This window comes from Electrona antarctica (genome assembly GCF_951216825.1).
Source record: "Electrona antarctica genome assembly, chromosome: 14".
Lineage (NCBI taxonomy): Eukaryota > Metazoa > Chordata > Actinopteri > Myctophiformes > Myctophidae > Electrona > Electrona antarctica.
In genome coordinates, this window is record NC_136795.1 from 8,337,140 (window position 1) to 8,356,746 (window position 19,607).

At 44.8% G+C, this 19,607-nt stretch overlaps 1 protein-coding gene across 1 annotated transcript in view; it reads left to right on the plus strand.

The window, feature by feature from the left end:
* grin2aa (glutamate receptor, ionotropic, N-methyl D-aspartate 2A, a) overlaps window positions 1–19,607 on the plus strand; it is a 292,852-nt gene that overhangs the window by 188,856 nt on the left and 84,389 nt on the right. Inside the window, exon 6 of the mRNA XM_079519794.1 lies at window positions 9,878–9,992. Coding sequence (XP_079375920.1) covers window positions 9,878–9,992 — 115 coding nt within the window. The remainder of the gene's footprint in view (window positions 1–9,877; window positions 9,993–19,607) is intronic.

A 19,607-nucleotide genomic window follows, 5' to 3' on the forward strand; every position in this document is an offset into this window, starting at 1 on the left:
GGGTTGACAGAGCCCTGCACAGCATGCATGTGACATGTCACACAGCAGCATCTGCTAAATGCCTAAATTGTAAATTGTACAACAGAACAGCCTTTGTTTATACCAGTTTGACTGGTCATTGTGTTGACTGAGAAGGTCACTTCTCTTCTCGGCGCTGAGTCAGAGCCTCGACCGATGGAGAGGAATATGTTCTACATGTTTTAGCTGCCACATTCCGAGCTTGTAGAGCGGCTATTTTCACTATCTCTTAATTATTTGTATTATTTGTTTCATTTATGGAATTTCTTAGATTTGTTTGTTTGTTTGTTTGTTTTAAAATGTATAAGATTATTAATCTTGTTTTAAATATATAAACAAACTTTTTAAATCTACATGTCTTTAGGAAAATAAAATTAGATTATTTTTTTACTCGAGTCGTGACCCACAATAGAGCGTCGCAGTCCCGCCCCCTACATCTGGACCAGGAAATGATTCTCCGTTCATTTTCCTCATAGACATTTCAGAAAGTATTTATTTAAAGACGTTTACGCCGCGGACAAAGCCAACTCGAGTCGTGACAAATCATGACAACAAACACCATTTTTTGGGCCGAACAAATAATTAGAAAGAAGAAAAAAACGGCACGTTACAACACTTTTTTGTTGTTTTTCTTCTTTGTAATTATTTGTTTGGTCCAAAATATTGTTTGTGTACTTGTCATGAGTTGTCACGACTCGAGTTGGCTTTGTCCGCGGCGTAACCGTCTTTAAATAAATACTTTAAGAAATGTCCATGGGAAAAATGCATTGGGATTCATTTCCTGGTCCATGGTAGGGGGCGGGACTGCGACGCTCTATTGGGTCCCACTTTGGGGAAACAGTAGTGTGCATCGCACAACGTTTCTATCATTTTCAGCTATAGAGGACAGGATTTATATTTTGTGCTGGAAATGTGTGCTAGAGCAGTGGTTCCCAAAGTGGGGTCTGGGGACCCCCAGGGGTACCTGAGGGAGTTCCAGGGGGTCCCCAGCTAAATGATAGTTAGGAACCAAATGGACCCTTATGGGTCTGTAACTCAGAGAATGTACAAATGGAACCAAATGGACCTTAAATTAAATTAGCATTGATTTTACAATATAAATTGGGGGTCCCAGAGATAGAAATGCCATTAAATGGGGATCCGTAGACAAATGCATGACAAAACTGGGGGTCCTTGAAATTAAACAGGTTGAGAATCACAGCTAGAGCCGTCTAAATCTTCTCTTATGGGGGTCCCTGCCATATCTTTTTCTAATGGGGGTCCGCGGGTTAATTAGTGTCAATTTGGGGGTCCTTGACATGAAGAAGTTTGGGAACCACTGTGCTAGAGGAGGGGTTCTCAACGTTTTTGGCCGGGGACCCCCGAAAATGCTTTGGCAACGTCTCGGGACCCCCGCCCCGCCCCCTCCCGACCCCCAATATAAATTGACTGCTACAATAACCTTAAACCATTTTGGGCGGGAACCCCTTTTGGTGTTTTAAGCATTGTTATAATTTAGCTATTTAAAAATAGCAGATCTACAAGCTCATAGCGCGCCACCGAGTGGCGCGCTACGAGCTTGTAGGTCTGCTATTTTTGAAAAATCCTTAATTTTTTTTTTTCTTTTTTTTTTTTTTTTGAAAATAATTTGGGGACCCCCTAAAATAATTTGGCGACCCCCCGAGGGGTCGCGACCCACGGGTTGAGAACCCCTGTGCTAGAGGAGACCTGCACGACGGCAATGAATACCTGACTGCAATACCCAATGAAATGCTTTCATTCTTCATCACCTGACTGCAATACCCAATGAAATGCTTCCATTAACATCATTTTCGACCTAAAAAAAAGTGCTTTAGTGCTCAATTAAAATAGCAACAATGCACCCGTCATGGTCATGGCTACAGTACTATATTAACTGGTATTGTAAATACTGGAGGCTATTCACATTCCTGCATATTTTTCCATTCGGTATGTTTGATTAATTACGTTTTTAAGACCTGCACTTTTAATGAATTAGATTTCTGGACTGTGGTACAATGCTATAGCCTGGGTAAACCCACTCCCCCTGCTGGACAACATCCCCTCAGGCAGAATGCAAATCTGGCGAGGGGGGAGGGGTTTACCCAGGTTAGTACAATGCACCTTTACGTTCACATTATAAGTGTATGCTCCTCAACATTACGGTGAACCAGGCAGGAAGGGTGATATGTGTCACTGCACATATTCCCGCGGGCTGCAGTGGTCAGCAGGGAGTGTTTGGTGGGAGGTTTAGGACTGAAGTGCTGAGTCCTCCGAGTGGGGGCTCCTCACTGGCAGGTAAGCCAGTATACTGTAGGTACAACAGCAGTGAAAAAAAACAAAAATACATCGCATTGATGCACCTGGGATGTATCCTCAGTGATGTATCCCAAGGTCATCGGGGTTTCAGGTCTCCCAACATCATACCCCTCACTCAGGTGACCCAGCCGGGGTGATCAAGTCCCGACTTACGTCCCAGTAGCTACCCTCGATCAGTTCCATTAGGGAAAAACCAGGGCCACACAATCCGTTCCTCCTGAACTACTCTGCCGGGACTGGGAGGTACCATTCTGGTGCGTGGAAGGACTAGGCTCTGTGGGTTGACTCCTGTCCGGGCCCCTCCTACGTCTCACCAGGTCCACTCCTGCTCTCACCAGGTCAGGCCCTGTGCGTTGCACCAGACTCCCAGCACCAGGCACTTTATTCAGGACCACCACTGACAACCCAGTGGTGGAGAATGTATACTCAGATGTTTTACTTAAGTAAAAGTATATCAATACTGCAATATAGAAATTCACCGATAGTACAAATCCGGAATTCAAAATGTACTTATACAAAAGTATTGGCATCGAAAGGTACATACGTAAATGACCAAAAGTAGAAAGAACTCACTATGCAGAATTTCCCATCTCAAGTTTTCAAATGTATAAAGATCCTATTGAAAATAGCAGATCTACAAGCCCACAATGTGTCGCATCGCGAGCATTCTGAGCTTGTAAATCAGCTATTTTCAAATAGCTAAAAAGTATATGGAGCTGTGTAGTGTGTAATGTATGTTTTGTATTAACAATCAAAGTAACTATTGACTATTTTCAAATAAATGTAGTGGAGTAAAAGTATAATATTTGCCTCTGAGATGTAGTGGAGTAGAAGTGCAAGTACTGGAAATTGGAAATACTTATACAAATAGGCTACCTCAACATGGTACTTAAGTACAATACTTAAGTACTTAAGTAAATGTACTTACTGTAGTTGTACTTTCCACCACTGGTGACAACTGACAACACAGAGAAATGTGTGTGGGAAGGACTTAATCGGCAATATTTATGACTAAATTGGGGGAGAAAAGTGGCAAAAAAAAGAAAGAAATAAGGCAACAGCATTAAGAATAAAACAAAGCAATAGTTTTGGGGATTGGTAAGAACGGAGGGAAGCGGTCATTGTGTGCTATAAACACAGGGCTCAGGATGGAGGAAAGCGGTCATTGTGTGCTATAAACACAGGGCTCAGGGAGGAGGAAAGCGGTCATTGTGTGCTATAAGCACAGGGCTCAGAAAGGAGGAAAGCGGTCATTGTGTGCTATAAACACAGGGCTCAGGTCCAGGAGGAAAGCGGTCATTGTGTGCTATAAGCACAGGGCTCAGGGAGGAGGGAAGCGGTCATTGTGTGCTATAAGCACAGGGCTCAGGGAGGAGGAAAGCGGTCATTGTGTGCTATAAGCACAGGGCTCAGGGAGGAGGGAAGCGGTCATTGTGTGCTATAAACACAGGGCTCAGGGAGGAGGAAAGCGGTCATTGTGTGCTATAAGCACAGGGCTCAGGTCCAGGAGGAAAGTGGTCATTGTGTGCTATAAACACAGGGCTCAGGGAGGGAAGCAGTCATTGTGTGCTATAAGCACAGGGCTCAGGGAGGGAAGCGGTCATTGTGTGCTATAAGCACAGGGCTCAGGGAGGGAAGCGGTCATTGTGTGCTATAAGCACAGGGATCAGGTCAGAATGGAGGAAAGCGGTCATTGTGTGCTATAAGCACAGGGCTCAGGGAGGGAAGTGGTCATTGTGTGCTATAAGCACAGGGCTCAGGAGGAAAGCGGTCATTGTGTGCTATAAGCACAGGGCTCAGGGAGGAGGGAAGCGGTCATTGTGTGCTATAAGCACAGGGCTCAGGAGGAAAGCGGTCATTGTGTGCTATAAGCACAGGGCTCAGGGAGGAGGGAAGCGGTCATTGTGTGCTATAAGCACAGGGCTCAGGTCAGAAAGGAGGAAAGCGGTCATTGTGTGCTATAAGCACAGGGCTCAGGAGGAAAGCGGTCATTGTGTGCTATAAGCACAGGGCTCAGGTCCAGGAGGAAAGTGGTCATTGTGGGCTATAAGCACAGGGCTCAGGAGGAAAGCGGTCATTGTGTGCTATAAGCACAGGGCTCAGGGAGGAGGGAAGCGGTCATTGTGTGCTATAAGCACAGGGCTCAGAACGGAGGGAAGCGGTCATTGTGTGCTATAAGCACAGGGCTCAGAACGGAGGGAAGCGGTCATTGTGTGCTATAAGCACAGGGCTCAGGGAGGAGGGAAGCGGTCATTGTGTGCTATAAGCACAGGGCTCAGGAGGAAAGCGGTCATTGTGTGCTATAAGCACAGGGCTCAGGTCAGAAAGGAGGAAAGCGGTCATTGTGTGCTATAAGCACAGGGCTCAGGAGGGAAGTGGTCATTGTGTGCTATAAGCACAGGGCTCAGGTGGGAAGCGGTCATTGTGTGCTATAAGCACAGGGCTCAGAACGGAGGGAAGTGGTCATTGTGTGCTATAAGCACAGGGCTCAGGAGGAAAGCGGTCATTGTGTGCTATAAGCACAGGGCTCAGGAGGAAAGCGGTCATTGTGTGCTATAAGCACAGGGCTCAGGAGGGAAGCGGTCATTGTGTGCTATAAACACAGGGCTCAGGGAGGAAAGCGGTCATTGTGTGCTATAAGCACAGGGCTCAGGAGGAAAGCGGTCATTGTGTGCTATAAGCACAGGGCTCAGGGAGGAAAGCGGTCATTGTGTGCTATAAGCACAGGGCTCAGGGAGGAGGGAAGCGGTCATTGTGTGCTATAAACACAGGGCTCAGGGAGGAAAGCGGTCATTGTGTGCTATAAGCACAGGGCTCAGGGAGGAAAGCGGTCATTGTGTGCTATAAGCACAGGGCTCAGGGAGGAGGAAAGCGGTCATTGTGTGCTATAAGCACAGGGCTCAGGGAGGAAAGCGGTCATTGTGTGCTATAAGCACAGGGCTCAGGTCCAGCATCAAATTGATCGCGTTGGCCTCCATGGAGCAGGTACCACTTAACGTAAATGTTCTGAAGTGGTTTAGAGTTGCTGCCTTTGCATTTTCGTTCCAACTGAGATTCTAAAGTGTGCAGTGCACGCCCGCGCGCATGCGCGCACACACAGACAGACACATGCTCACGCACACACCGATTCATTCATTCATTCAGCCTCATTCACAAATAAAAAATACTGCGCTCTCCCATACGGCAGCTCTCGGTGTTGCAGATAACTGCAGCCAGTGGTGGAAAAAAATACTCGAATGTTTTACTTAAGACAAGTACAAGTATCAATACTGCAATGTAGAAATACAAGTCCGGAATTCAAAATGTACTTAAAGTAAAAGTACAAAAGTATTGGCATCAACATGTACTTAAGTACCAAAAGTAAAAGTACTCATTGTGCACAAATTCCCATTTCAAGTTTTCAAATGTACTGTATACAAATCTTTTGAAAATAGCCGATCTAACAAGCTCACAATGCGTCGCATCGTGACGCATTGTGAGCTATTCTATTTAAAAGATATTCTATTTACACACCACAAATAGGGAGGCTATATGGTTAATGTGGTTGATTGAACTGAGAGGTAAAATGAAGCTCTGAGGGACTGGCTCTGTTCCAGACCAGCATTCTACACAGTATGCTCTCATCTTAGATTTTAAAGCACTGACCGCTTGGGCAAGATCCTCTGCTGCTCAATACATTAACTCCTCTGTTCATTTTTTTTACCAGAGAGAGAGAGAGAGAGAGAGACATAGGAAAGAGAAAGTGGGTGTCTCCATGCAGTGACGTATAGAGTCCGTGGGGGCCCCGGGGCCTCGGCCCCCATGAGGAATTAGACCTTATGGTATATACATTCGCCTCGGTTCGTCCCGTTTGTACTGCGCCAGGTCACGCCGCGCCCGTTCGCGCAATTCTCATCTTTGCATTGACTTTGTATGTAACCGCGCCGCTCTAACCATCCAAGTATGAACGCACCTACTGTATATATATATTTTGTGATCATTAAAATGTCTAGAACATGTGTTATGTATTATTGTGAAAGATATCCACCGAATGTAAATTATTCATTTATTATTATTATTTTAATAATTATTACAAATGTGCAAACATTTTCATAAAACTTTTTTCTTTCTTTTTTACATAATTTCCTCTGCAAAGTCCTAGTAGTACAAAGTAGTAGTAAGGTTGAAATCTCTTTTTTGCAAGTAGAAATATATCCGGGTCTTACAGGGTTAACTCCTCTTCTGTCCTGGCGGGGGGTGGACCCAAGGGGCCAGTGAGGCTCTTCAACGTTGAAGCACTGGGCCCTAGTGGTAAGAGGAGGGACTACAGGCGGACCCGTGGTTTCATGACCGGGAAACCCCGTGCAGCTGGGCTTTAACATTGAGCGCTCGGTTGCACTTCCGCATTTGACCACCAAAATTTGGTGGTCAAATAATTGATGCGGAAGTAGACGTTCTGAGACGGTTCTTCCGGGTGCTTCAAAACACCACTGAGCAACTTCCACTGACATGAATTGCGGGGGGGGGGCGGAGCTTCGCGCCAGTTCAGTCTCTATCCTTCTTTATACTCTATGGGTGGACCGCGTTGCCTGTCCCCTTGTACACAATGCAGATCGGGCATTCATATGCTAATCTGGTGGTTTGTTTTCACCTGCCAGGTAGGGTACAGTATGCATACAGTACTGTACTCTGCTTAGGCTACTTGTTCACAATGAAACCACCACCAGCAAGAACACCCTGGCTGGCAGCAGCGACGCCATGCCTGCCGTTGAAACCTGCCGCCGACCCAGCGACAGAACACAGAAGCTGCCGAGGCGGACAGAACTAGTGTCTGTCTACATTCACTGCACCGCACATGTCCTGAATTTAGATATGCAGGATGTTGTCCACAACATCAAAGAGTGTCAGGATTTCATGGTAGTTGTTTGTGACATATAATAATAATACTGATCAGAAATTCACCAAAGCGACTAGCCTGGTTTAAGGAGTACCAGATGACTCGGTGCAATCATGGCATTTAAACATGCTCTTCTGTTTATAATCTAATAAACACTATGTGACACGTTTAAAAAGTGTTACAAATAAGTGTTTAGAACCTAAACGCTTGGGTTCAGTGTGAAACGAGCAGGGGGAGGGGGGGCGAAAAACATTTTGTCTCTGTTCCATGCTTTTAGTTCTTTAGTTTGTACAAACTTGGTGTGTGTGTGTGTGTGTGTGTGTGTGTGTGTGTGTGTGTGTGTGTGTGTGTGTGTGTGTGTGTGTGTGTGTGTGTGTGTGTGTGTGTGTGTGTGTGTGTGTGTGTGTGTGTGTGTGTGTGTGTGTGTGTGTGTGTGTGTGTGTGTGTGTGTGTGTGTGTGTGTGCGCATCTTTCCACGTAAGTGCTTTCTCACTGCAGAATGCCCTGCTGTCTGAAAGATCAGCCTGGGCTTTTGTATTGATCACAATGCTTCTCCCTCTGATATAGTCTCCCATAATTGGGTTCAGTGCTGCTGCATTGTTTGTGTGTGTGTGTGTGTGTGTGTGTGTGTGCGCGCACGTGCGTCTGTCTTGAGGGGGTATCGATCATATCCTAGGTTGTTGACACCTGGAGAGGCAATCAATCATCCAATCAGATGGCTTTAAACTTCTCATCTGGTCAGTAGTGGGCCAATCAGATTATTTTAATCACAAAGTCCACTCGATCCCCTTATCGCTCAGTGATTTCATCACAGTATTGAGTTTTGTGTTGATTGCGCACGCTCGTGAATCTGAGCGTACAGTAGATTTGCAGCTGTGTGTGAGCACGTGCGTGTGTGTGTGTGTGTGTGTGTGTGTGTGTGTGTGTGTGTGTGGGGGGGGGGGGGGGGTGTGTGTGTGTGTGTGTGTGTGTGTGTGTGTGGGGGGGGGGGTGTTGTGTGTGTGTGCACGTGCGTGGGGGGGTGTTGTGTGTGTGTGTGTGTGTGTGTGTGTGTGTGTGTGTGTGTGTGTGTGTGTGTGCATGCGTGGGGGGGGGGGGGTGTAGTGGTGGGGGTTGTAGAGTGTAGAGTGGAGAAGGACAGGGATGATTAATGCAGAGGTCCATGTGGTCCTAATAATATCTTCCCAACGCCTTCAATCTTTACTAATGTGACTTGTAATGTGGGTCACTCACTCACACACTCACCCGTGCGTTAGCGCGTGCTAGCGTGTGTGAACGTGTGCGTGCGAGCAACGTACACGTGTCTGTGTGCGCATGCGTGCGTGTTCATACAGTAAGCTATGTTTACCATTGTCTCTCTCTCTTCCAGCAGTCAGTGGTTTAAATGAACACACCTTTTGCCAGGGAATTCTTCAAAATAATGGCGCTAGAGTGCCACCAGATATGGCAGATTTTACTCTGAAAATCCCCTCCCTTAAGTTCTGGAACAACATACGTTGGGGCGTCCGGCAGCCAAATAAGATAATTCTGAGGGTCCTTGACATGAAATAGTCTGAGAACTACTGATATAGAAACAGGAGAACTACTGATATAGAAACATGTTTTTCAGAAACCTCTGAGATGTAGTGGAATTACAAGTACTGGAAATTGGAAATACTCAGAGTCATGATTTAGAAGACGCTTTGTAGAATCTGGTCTCAGATCTTAATGGATTAATCCCTGTTATAGTGTCAAAGGGCTTTACAAGCCCACACTTATCAAGGAAACAAACCACTCGCCCTGTCCTCACACCCTCAATCACGTAGAAAGAAAGCAAAAAAGAAAAGTAAGAAAGCAAAAGAAGGATCACTGCCCTAGTGCAATCTGTCACCAATACTGTCCATTTGCCTTACCTCAACACATTTGATCTCTCTATTTTACGCACGCACCTCCCTATCCCTCCATCATTAGACTCAAACCTTACATCAAAATGTCACATCGGTTGCCCTTAAGTACTACTTTCCTCTGTGACATTGACGAAGTTCAAGAGGCTAGTTCCTCGCCATTCTGCTGCACTTGTGCTGCACTTTCGAGATGATTTATTTCTTGCGCGCACGCACGCACGCACGCACGCACGCACGCACGCACACACGCACGCACGCACGCACACACACACACACACACACACACACGTCTGTCCACGTGCATGCGAGAGCATGTTATTCATGTGAGTGAGATATGACAGGCGATCTGACCCCTCCAAACTTGTGAGAACACAGCCATAATAATTAACAGCTACGCTGTAACTGTGCCCAGTTATTAACTCTGAGAGCATTATTATACAAAACTGGATCAGAGTTTTACTGTGAAGTGACAGTACCATTGGGAGACTTGGCTTTTTTGTCATGCTAATGTAATTAAATATCTGCCCTCCTTTCTCTCTCTCTCTCTCTCTCTCTCTCTCTCTCTCTCTCTCTACCCCATCTTTCTTCCATCCTATCTGCTCCGGTCTGATCACTCTTCTTCCCTCTCGTTCTCTCTCTCTCCCTTCCTCCCATCTCTCTCCATTCCCCCCCCCTCTCTCTCTCTCTCTCTCTCTCGCTCTCTCTCTCTCTCTCTCTCTCTCTCTCTCTCTCTCTCTCTCTCTCTCTCTCTCTCTCTCTCTCTCTCTCTCTCTCTCTCTCTCAGGTACATGATGAACGTGACGTGGGATGGTAGAGATCTGTCCTTCACAGAAGACGGCTATCAGGAGAACCCTCGGCTGGTAGTCATCGTCTTCAACAAGGAGAGAGAGTGGGAAAGGGTAAGAAGCGTGTGCGTGTGTGCGTGCGTGTGTGTGTGTGTGTGTGTGTGTGTGTGCGCGCGTGTGTGCGTGCGTGCGTGTGTATGTCATAAATTCATATGCAACTTGAACTTGCACCATTTTCAAATATATATGTCATTATTCTTACAGTTTGACACATTGTGAGCTTAAGTACGTCACTATCATACAACACACTTTAAATCATGCAGGCTTATAGTTTCATAATGTATTGCATTCCACTGATGTCTAGATGTGTTGACCCACATGCTGGTCTTAGGGCTGTGCATTCCACTGATGTCTAGATGTGTTGACCCACATGCTGGTCTTAGGCGTGTGCATTCCACTGATGTCTAGATGTGTTGACCCACATGCTGGTCTTAGGCGTGTGCATTCCACTGATGTCTAGATGTGTTGACCCACATGCTGGTCTTAGGGGTGTGCATTCCACTGATGTCTAGATGTGTTGACCCACATGCTGGTCTTAGGGGTGTGCATTCCACTGATGTCTAGATGTGTTGACCCACATGCTGGTCTTAGGGGTGTGCATTCCACTGATGTCTAGATGTGTTGACCCACATGCTGGTCTTAGGGGTGTGCATTCCACTGATGAGATGTGTTGACCCACATGCTGGTCTTAGGGGTGTGCATTCCACTGATGTCTAGATGTGTTGACCCACATGCTGGTCTTAGGGGTGTGCATCTCTCTTTATGTATAGCATTCCACTGATGTCTAGATGTGTTGACCCACATGCTGGTCTTAGGGGTGTGCATTCCACTGATGTCTAGATGTGTCGACCCACATGCTGGTCTTAGGGGTGTGCATTCCACTGATGTCTAGATGTGTCGACCCACATGCTGGTCTTAGGGGTGTGCATTCCACTGATGTCTAGATGTGTCGACCCACATGCTGGTCTTAGGGGTGTGCATTCCACTGATGTCTAGATGTGTCGACCCACATGCTGGTCTTAGGGGTGTGCATTCCACTGATGTCTAGATGTGTCGACCTACATGCTGGTCTTAGGCGTGTGCATCTCTCTTTATGTATAGCATTCCACTGATGTCTAGATGTGTCGACCCACATGCTGGTCTTATTCCACTGATGTCTAGATGTGTCGACCCACATGCTGGTCTTATTCCACTGATGTCTAGATGTGTCGACCCACATGCTGGTCTTATTCCACTGATGTCTAGATGTGTCGACCCACATGCTGGTCTTAGGGGTGTGCATCTCTCTTTATGTATAAGAAGATCCTGATATGTATCTAGATAAATGAGATACAGATGATACCATTCAGGGACAGTACAGTACATTCATCACAGGCCATCTGATTCTTAAAGATGGAGTGCCGTTATTTTGCCGTTAAGTGTACAGTATTTGTTAAAATGTCGTTTTTTTGACATGCCCACCATTTCATTTAGTATGCCTGGTTTGCCTGGTGGGTGGTGATCCACCTGAACTGAAGCCACAGCCACAGCTGTTGTTGTATGATAAAGGGGGAGGGGTTAGGGCCTTAGGGGAGGGGATGATATTGTGATATCACTATATCACTGTTTTTTTCATTGCCACGTTTGACTGTCAAGGTTTCAGCCTCCAGGAAAGAAAACCCTAAATACAAAGGGAAGACATCATTGCACATAACAACGACTCCAAGGGGTCTAATGAAGTAGGGGCACGGTAGTACAGTCGGTAGTGCTGTCGCCTGTGTCGCCTCACAGCTAGAAGATCCTGGGTTCGATTCCCGCTGGGGACGCTGTGGGTGCCCATGCTGTGGGTGCTGGGGGCGTGTTCCCTCATCAGTGCCCATACCCGAGGCGGGGTTGGCGAAAGGGCCTTTCTGTGTGGAGTTTGCATGTTCTCCCCGTGTCCCCTAGGGTACAGTAGGTACCCTCACAAAAAAATTCAGTAATCCTGGTCTCTAAACTGCCTCCCCCTGGCCAGCCGGGGCGCCTGATGGAGGGGAAAGGAACTGCAGGTCGGAATATCGTGTTCCTTCCACGCGCTACGTCCGGCCAGGGAAACTCTCCCCTGTCAGATGAAAAGAAGCAGCTTGGACTCCTCATGCATAGAAGGAAGCATGAGGTCAGTCCCCCCCAGGTTGGCAGAGGAAGTGTAGTGCCCAGTATTACATTAGATAATTGACACTGGGTGAAAAAATGGGTTGCAAAATTGTGGGATAAAATGTAGGATAAAAAAACACAAAAACAAAAAACAATTCCATAAAAGTGGTTATCAATTTTATAACACTACGCATATTATTAATTACTAGTGGTATGGTTCAATGCAGTACACAGTATGGTAAAAGGCAGTAGGTCTATAATAGGCCTATATACTGTCGAATCAAATCAAAATGTATTCATAAGAAAAATGTAATAAAAGCCATAAATAAAATTCAAATTCAACCAAATGAAACCATATCTGGGGGATTCAAATGCTTGTCAAAAAGAATACAAGAAAATGCACTTAAAAGATGAGGGAGCAGTTCTCATTGGAGTCTTGAGAGGGGGATAGTTCAGTCGCAGCGACAGCAAACAGCCCTGAGCATGGGTTTAATTTCCGGGACAGCTGGTGCACCAAGCCAGTAAAACCCCATGAGGACCTGGCGGTATTAGGGGAGGTTACAAGGGTCAGCGATGTAAGATGGAGCCAAACGGATAGGAGAATCTTCAAAAATTGATTCAAAACTGTACTGGCAGCCATCAGAAAGAGGCCAGCTATAGGGGGGGGGAGTGTCCCTCAGGACCAGTTACAGTCGATAGGGACTACTGGCTATAATTCCAGTGTACAGGGAATTGCGGTAATCCAAATGGGATGATATAAGGCCGTGGATGACTGTCTCAAGGTCTTGGACAGGGAGAAATGTCTTGATTTTGACATTGGAGTGTAGGTGGAAAAAGCTGTTTGTTTATGATTGTGTTTACCTGCTTGTTGAACTTTAAAAGTGGAGTAAAAGAGCACCGTTGGTTGACATAATAATGTCAACAAACGGTGCTCTTTGACTCCACTTTTAAAGTTCTGTCCACCCTTGTCAAGACCTTAATATGGTCTTAAAAGTGGAGTCAAAGTTTGTTGACATATTACAGGGGTGGGCAACTGGCGGCCCGGGGGCCACATGCGGCCCCCACCTTCACTTAATGCGGCCCTCAGGTTAATGTCAGAATTCTGATATAATATTGGTTTCAGCTGATTACAATTCCACAACATGCAAACATGACCAGCTTTAATTACTTCAGTCTAAATTAGTAGCTCAATGCTTCAACACAAGTATAATTAAAGGCATTTGAAATGACATAAAAATGTTAGTTTTCAGGATTCTGATTAAAAAATAGCAAAAATTCAAGATTTCAATTAGAATATAGCAAAAATAGCCGATCTACAAGCTGAAAACGCGTCGCGCTGCGACGCGTTTTGAGCTTGTAGATCGGCTATTTTTGCGACGACCGTAATATATGGCCCTAGGGAGTGAGTGTTGAAATATAGTGGCCCTCTCCATTGTCAAAGTTGCCCACCGCTGACATATTATGTCAACAAACTTGGACTCCACTTTTAAGACCATATTAAGGTCTTGACAAGGGTGGACAGTTCGCCAAGATGGAATCAGGGGGGAACAAATAACACAAGCTCAGACTGTCGCCAGATTGTGGCATCATCCAACATTGAATGTCCTCAAGGCAGTTTGTCAGGCTAACTCATTTGGACTGGTCACTTGGTTTTAGGCCGAGATAAAAAGCTGTGTGTCGCCTGACCTAACCTGAGAGGTTAACTTTAAAACTGCTTTCCAATGCATATTAAGTTGGTCACCCCCTGATAACCATAGTCTACTGGAAGCCCCCATGGTCTCATGTTAGACCCAGAAATGTTGTTTAATGTAGCCTAAACCTTTATGATTCAAATGGCGTCTATAGGCTTAGCAGATGAGATTAAGCAACTCAAAATTCTATGAAACTAGGGTGTTTTCATGATTCTGAATCGATTCCAAGCATTAGTTTTGCACAAAAAACACTCCCATGGGAGGAACCCGACCATAACCGTCATCACAAATGTGATGAGGTCAGCACACAAGTATAGCTATATGGCCGTTTTTAGCCCAAGGAGTGTTTTTTGTGCAAAACTAATGCTTGGAATGGATTCAGAATCATGATAACCCCCTAATTTCATATGTCACATGCTACTTAAAGAATGGTGACATTTAGAATGTTTTGCCTTACGGCCGGGCTCCACCGGGCGCGTCAGCGTCGCGTCTCCGTCACCGTCAGGGAATGTTCCCTTTTTAATCAATGAAGGGTGGCTCCACTGCCCGCGTTGACGGAGACGCGACGCGTGCATTAAAATTTAACCGGTGCGTTTTTTGACGCGACGGAGACGCAACGCAACGCGTCCGGTGGAGCCCTGGCGTTATATAGGATTGTAATGGTATGGTCACATATTATGCTAATAACTCAACTTACTCAACGTGCAACTTTTAGCAACCAAGATGAATTTCATCCATTAGGCCTATAGCTAACATTACTGTCATAAAAGTTTATATACTAATCACCATTTCTTAGGTTCATAGAATTTCCTATATGAGCCAACTCATGTGTTTTATTGTAATGTTTTTGGTGAGAAACAGTCAATACTTACTATTGATTATACCATGGGTAGTTTAAATGGTTACAATATTTGGGATCTTTAGTTTAGGGGTGTCCATTTTACGTCCCCACAAGAATGCATTATGCACAATATGTTCTGTTGCCGTTTAACATTATCCATAAACATTTTGTGCTGATTATATTAATTAATTTGTTAATTATTAGTTGATCCTTTATTGATGCTAAACAAACAGTAATTACATCTTAGTAGATTTACAGCTCTGCACGCACACGCCGCAAACACACGCGCGTGCACACACACACACACACACACACACACACACACACACACACACACACACACACACACACACACACACACACACACTACACCGCTTATAGCAAAGCGTTCCAATGTGACTTTGGTCTAATCTGTAAACAGAACATCTTTTCACTTATGACCAGGTGCTTTTTCTTTTACCATGCTTGAGTCTGTTGTGTGCAGAATATTCTTTATTCTTATAATGGGACTGCAGCTGTCTCATATCATAATCCATTGCAGGTGCTGTAGACGGCTTCTTATCCTTTAATACCTTGAAACATGGCATTTCACCGAGAGGGTTCAGGCTGCGTCTTATAATGGGATACCATTCCCTCTTATTGTTGTGAACAATGTTCACGGTACGTCTGTGGATTGGCGTCCCGATATACCTATTACCAATCCAACCTTAACTACTACAAGTAAGACGCGTAAACGCGGGAAGCGAACAAAGCTGTTGTGGCAGTCTGACACACACACACACACACACACACACACACACACACACACACACACACACACACACACACACACACACACACACACACACACACACACACACACACACACACACACACACACACACAGTTTTGGCCAGCTTCTATAGTTAGTGCTCACTTCGTTCGCAATCACTTCGTTCGCAATGATGCAACTCAGCTTTTAGGCCTCCTAAACTTGTTGATATAACATAATGAGACATTGGCGTGCTATAGCATAAGCACACCATGAAAACACACATATATATATATATATATATATATATATATATATATACAAAAGTCAATAAAAAGGTTTATTTTGCCAAAAAGTGAGCTTGTTTCCTCAGCCGTTCAAGGTGAATGAGGACCTATATAAACTAATGCGTATGGTAAATGGCCTCTACGGTTGCTGTCAATGTAATGGAGTTTAAATGGCAACCATACATCTTCATACCTAACCCTCATACCAGCTTAACCCATTTTGGGCGGGAACCCCTTTTGGTGTTTCAAGCATTATGTTATACTTTAGCTATTGAAAAATAGCAGATCTACAAGCTCATAGCGCGGCATTGTAGGTCTGCTATTTTCTCAGAGCAAACATTTTTAACTCAAATATTTGCTTCTGAGGGGTTCCTGAGCTCATGCTCATTTGATTTAGCTATTTTGTCTCATCCGGTTAAGGAAATAGGTAGCTGATATATTGCACTTTTACCTTAGCGCTAGGTATACTCTTGGTTGCTTGTTTTTGCAGAAAATGCACTAAAGACTTCTGGTGATTAGTAGTTTTTGTTCCCTACCTATGTTGAATACACTTATTGTAAGTCGCTTTGGATAAAAGCGTCTGCTAAATGACTGTAATGTAATGTAATGTAATGTTCCTGGAATAACATATTTTCGGATGGGGGTCGGTGGCCAATTTCATATATAATTTTTGGGGTCCTTGACAGGAAATATGGAGCACCACTGGTATAGAAACATGAGGTATTTCAGAAAACTGTCAGAATTTAGAAGACATTTTTTTAATGTTGACGTCAGGCGAAAATGGGTTAAATTACCCCAATACCTCATGGAGAGAGAGAGAGAGAGAGAGAGAGAGAGAGAGAGAGAGAGAGAGAGAGAGAGAGAGAGAGAGAGAGAGAGAGAGAGAGAGAGAGAGAGAGAGAGAGAGCATCACCTTCTATTCATCCCCTGCATGCTCACGCTCCCTGCGTTTGTCTCGCTCTCCGTCTCCCTCTCTCAGACAGAGAGACTTTACCTCCATTTCTCTCCCTCTCTTATTTGTCTCCTGTCTCCTTATACGTTCCCTTGCGGTCACACTAGTTCCCATCACTCATTCACACGTTTGTGGTCCATGCCTCCTTCCTTTTGTCTCCTTCACTCAGTCTCTGTAGCCCCCAGATCTCCTCTCCTTCACTCAGTCTCTGTAGCCCCCAGATCTCCTCTGGGTTATTCCATCAAAAGCAGATAAAGCCAAATCCTGGCTCATTTTGATAGGGCATGGGTAGCCTCGGAAACCCAGACGTTTTTTTTTCCAGGGAGAAAAAAAAAGTCTGGGTCCGAGTCCACTTCAATTCGGCATAGAGTAGCGCAAACATCTCTCGCTCTCTGCTGATTTCTGATCGTCTGCACCTTTGTTAAATTGACACACACACGCACACATGTACACGCACACACTCCTCTCTCTCTGTGTCGCTCTAAGTAATTAGTCTCATGTCGCGCAGCTGCGCATAGTTTCTCCCGGCGGATCCTGCCGGGAGCTGCCTATGCCATAAAAAGCATAGGTGAGTTCCAGGCTAGGGCATGCTGGGCAACATGACTTCAAATCAATATCACAATAACTTTTATGATTAATGAACAACTATAAGAAGTGAAAACAGCAGTGAAAAAAAAACAAGTGAAAATAGCAGATCTACTTTTTTGTCTAGGTCTGTTGGCCGCCCTGCACCACTGTACAACAAAGTACAGGGTTAAATGCTTAATCAGACTAATTGATTTATTCATATAATTATATATACAATTATATACTTTATTTGTTTATTTGGGCGGCACAGCACAAGCCCATATTAGTGAACAATACGCAAATAAACAAAATCATAAAACACTGCTTCTCGATTACAAGATTAAGCGGGCTAGTAGTTCTAAATATCGGGTTTGATATGTTTTTGGCTAATTTCAATTAAAGTCGCTCTTTCCTACTGCATGGTACCGCCTCGACTTATTCCACATAATGGTACCACATACTGCGTGAATTTGACTGTCCACGTCCTGATTGGTTAGTCATTTCCCAGCGGCAAATTACCAGACCAATGACAAAGCTTCTAGGAAAATATTTGAATGCACACTGCTGCCCCTAGAGGTGTCACAGAGACCATTGTTGGCTGTCTGAAACACTTAAAATGTTGATATAATTATTATTACGGCCGCGTCGACGTCACACCGTTGCTAAATGGCACCGCTTTCAAACGGTGTAATCGCTTGTTGTAGTGTTGAAAAATAATCCAACGTGGCGATCACGCATCAATGCATTGGGCCTCAATCTCCCAGAACCCTTTGCATGCCAGTGCGACTCATCAAAACACATCACCTATCCCACTCTGTCCGATGGAAACCCGTAAGTCAAAACGTATTAAAAACACAAATTAACCCATTTTGACCTGAGATCAGATTCGATATGAGCTTGTAGATCTGCTATTTTTCAATAGCTAAAGCATAACATAATGCTAACACCAAAAGGGGTTCCCGCCCAAAATGGGTTAAAAACACGAATTAAACAATGAAAACATAACTCGTGTACCTCGTTATTGGGAGGTAAGCTCTTCTACAGTCAATGAACGCGTGTAACTCGTGTTAGGGAGCTCAGGAAAGGGGTTCACTCTCGTCGGATCGGGGAGCGCGGGGACATTCCTCTCAGTAAATTGTGTAAAACATTACCCTTAATAGTTCCAGCCATTCAGTTGACTTTTACAATGAACATGTTGACATGATTTAAAATACATGTGCGAGCACATTTACACAGCAGTTTTGCTGGCTCAATATCATCCTTTAGCAGTCTGCGAGTGCTGTGATTTTGGCTTTACGACATATCTCCTGGAGAGCGTTGTGTCTACCGTACATCCCAAAGCCCAGGGAGAGTTGGCTGCAGTATCCAATATACACACATTTCAACTCACGCATGACTCGTTCAGACAGTGAAACGTTGGAGGTCTTCATAGGGTTCTGTGAGACAGTGGTTCCCAAACTTTTTCGCGTCAAGGACCCCCAAATCGACACTAACAATCCCGCGGACCCCCATTTGAAAAGATATGCCAGGGACCTCCATAAGAGAAGATTTTAACGGCTCTATAGCAGTGATTCTCAACCCGTTTAATTTCAAGGACCCCCAGTTTAACATGCATTAGTCTACGGACCCCCGTTTAATGGCATTTCTATCTCTGGGACCACACTTTATGTTGTAAAATCAATGTTAATTTAACTCTGAGAGTGTACAAATGGTTCCATTTGTACACTCTCAGAGTTACAGACCCATAAGGGTCCATTTGGTTCCAAACTATCATTTAGCTGGGGACCCCCTGGAACTCCCTCAGGTAACCCTGGGGGTCCCCGGACCCCACTTTGGGAACCACTGCTGTAAGAAGGTTCTGTTCCACTGCTGAGAAGAACAGAGTGTCTTTGTTATTCTTATGACATTGTATCTTCCTTTTTTGTACTGTTCAGAATGTTTAAAGGACCACTTCAAATGTGGCACTTTTCAACCTATCTTCATATAATTGGTCCTCACTAACCTTCATGATAAAATACCACAACAAAAAGATTTCTACTCGGTCTGTGTCTCATAGGAGGGCTGTGCGCAGTTCCGAAACGGCAGGCTTTCTATTCCTGAAAAGTTGCAATGCGAAAATGGAAGCCATCGTTCTCACAATAATACAAATCGTTTAAAAAATGTGCCTAACGATGATATCACTGGTGGACGGGTTTCTGAACTGCCCACAGCCGTCCTATGAGACACAGACAGAGTATTTTTTTTTTTTATCATGAACATTAGTGAGGACCAATTATATGAAGATAAAGGTGGCCTTACACTAGCCGATAATCGGGCATTTTTGACGCTCGGGGGGTGCCCGACCGCTCAAAGCGCGATCGGGATCTGCCCGATCAACATCAAGAATGTTTGATATTTGCTCTGCTCCGCTCCGATTATCCTGTAGTGTGTGGTGCTATCAGATTTCAGATTGAAAAAAATCGGCTAGT